At 43.8% G+C, this 2,359-nt stretch overlaps 1 protein-coding gene across 1 annotated transcript in view; it reads left to right on the top strand.

Moving 5' to 3' along the window:
* The window catches only part of LOC119429005 (protein boule-like), a 7,661-nt gene that overhangs the window by 894 nt on the left and 4,408 nt on the right, over positions 1-2,359 (top strand). Inside the window, exons 2-5 of the mRNA XM_037696724.1 lie at positions 195-317; positions 1,621-1,712; positions 1,792-1,846; positions 1,921-1,985. Coding sequence (XP_037552652.1) covers positions 195-317; positions 1,621-1,712; positions 1,792-1,846; positions 1,921-1,985 — 335 coding nt within the window. The remainder of the gene's footprint in view (positions 1-194; positions 318-1,620; positions 1,713-1,791; positions 1,847-1,920; positions 1,986-2,359) is intronic.

Below are 2,359 nucleotides of genomic sequence, written 5' to 3'. Positions count from 1 at the left end.
GTTGTTGTTGTTGTTGTTGTTGTTGTTGTTGTTGTTGTTGTTGTTGTTGTTGTTGGCGGCAGCTGCAGGTCTGTCCCACTTTAATAATGTTTGTTTTAAAAAGCAGCTTCAGTTTTTCTGCTTGGTTTGGGATTCAGTTAGGACTGGCCTCAGCAGAAACCTCTAACTTTGATTTATGTTTTATTTATTTTAAGCTCTCTCCTTCACACCCGTTCTACGACGACGGCTGGGCTCCTCCAAACTCCAGCATCCCGGCTGCTCTCGACCTGGCCACCATCATCCCCAACCGGATATTTGTCGGGGGGATCGATGACGGGGTGAGGTTTGGACTTTTACTTTCTAACCCTCAGTTATAATTGAAGACAGTAGGCGTTCCTCAGGGAACCTCCTTATTTACCTGTTGAATAGTTCAGAGTTTTAACTGAACCAGCACAACTTCAGTTTGGGTCAAACTAGTATCGACAGAGGTTTTTAATGGATCTGGCTGACCAGCTGCAGTCCGGTCCGTCCACCAGTGGCGCCGCGCCGTGTTTTGGGTCGAGCCACCAGGAGCGTCCGACTCTTCGGCCACGTGGTTCTGCTCGTCGTACCAACTACTTTACTCTTGCGCGTTTTTGCTTTTCACATCCGATTTAAAACGATTTTGTCAAACAAGATGAGAGACTCGCGTCCAGCTGTGACGGACGCAGGTATGGCCACGCCCCCTTTTAGTGACTTTTACAGCGAATATCAAAAGTATAGAGATGGAGGTGACGATCAAAGTGAAAATATAACTGATGTGATGAATAGGCCTGTCGCGATAAATTTTACTGGGCGATTAATTGTCTCAGAAATTATCGCGATAAACGATAATATTGTTTGAAATTTGACTATAATTAGTAATTGTTGGTAAATTTTTGTGTGTAGTACCTTTTTTTGACCACTGGGTGGCAGTATAAGACAGTTGGAACTGAAGGATGGATAGTGAGGGAGCGAGCAGCATCTCTTTAAGAAAAATGAGAGGGAGGCCCCTTGACGTGACATGGGCTGTCTCTCTTCGGTTCTCAAAATGGCAGACGCTCGGTGTGGTTTGAGCTGTTCAGCTTAGCAGAACTTCGACAAGACGGAGCTTTATTCCCTGAGGTCGGCCTGTTAGCTTAGCTCATAGCTTAGCTTCTCAGCTTAGCTGCTTTAATGATCCAAAAACACAATTTTGGACGAATAAAACAGATTTTAAAGAGAAAGGGAGGGGTCAGTGAAGAACCGGAGCTGATCCTTTTGTCATCCAGTGTCTTCAGTAGAAAGAGAGAGACACGAAGAAATGATAAAGATGATAAATTAACATTTTTATTTATTGCGACAGGCCTAATGATGGATATAGGATAAAAACACATTTATAATGGGATTTCAATATGGTTGATTGTCCCCCAGAGCGTCATAACGTTACAGAGCGTCTAAAACAATTCTAACAAAATGTAAAAAAATAGAAGGATTTGTCCAGAACACGTGTTTACTGCCAGCACCAAACACAAATAAAATAAAAATCAACGTTTGTTTTCCTCTTGAGACTCTGAGGGTTCGGAGTGAAGGATGGACAGAACCCGAGAATGAAAGAAAGAAACTGGTTGTCTGTTTTTGAAGGTCCGGGAGAGAGACCTGTGGCTGTATTTCTCACGATACGGTGCGGTGAAGGAGGTGAAGGTCGTCCTGAACCGTGAAGGAGTATCAATAGGGTTCGTTTTTATTTTAGACGGCCTCACAGATTTACCACCGTGCCACCGTCACGTTGACCACGTTCTGTTGTCTAAACAGGTACGGGTTTGTCACGTTCGAAACTCAGGAAGAGGTCTTGAAAATCCTCAGCAACGTGAGTCGAAGGTGCCGAACGTTTGAATCGCTCTTCGTGTGGCCCGACGTGACGACTCCTTTTCTTCTCTTCAGGCTGACGGCTTCCGTTTCAAAGAGAAGCAGCTGGTCATCGGCCAGGCCTTTAGAAAGCAGCAGCCGCCGCCGGTACAACGTAAGTGAGCGACATCAGCTTAAGGTTCGGCTCACAGTCAGACAAACACAGGAAACGCAGTGAGAGCTGAAGAAGCTGAAATTCGGCTGTTGAAGCTAAAAGATCTTAAGGCTAAAAGTAACAAAATGCTAGCTGGATGCTAAAAGCAATAGAACACTAGCTAACATTAACTAAATGACAAAAGTAGCAAAACATTAGCTAAAAGAAGTAGAATGTCAAGTAAAAGGAGCAAACAGATAGCTAAAAGTAACAAACGGATAGCTTAAAATAGCAAACGGATAGAGAACAGTAACAAACGGATAGCTAACAGTAACAAACGGATAGCTAACAGTAGCAAACGGATAGCTTAAAGTAGCAAAC

The sequence above is a fragment of the Nematolebias whitei genome, chromosome 23 (genome assembly GCF_014905685.2).
Source record: "Nematolebias whitei isolate Nwh7 chromosome 23, NemWhi1, whole genome shotgun sequence".
Taxonomy (NCBI): domain Eukaryota; kingdom Metazoa; phylum Chordata; class Actinopteri; order Cyprinodontiformes; family Rivulidae; genus Nematolebias; species Nematolebias whitei.
The sequence above is the reverse complement of the archived record's forward strand: the minus strand, read 5'-3'. Positions and strand labels throughout refer to the sequence as shown.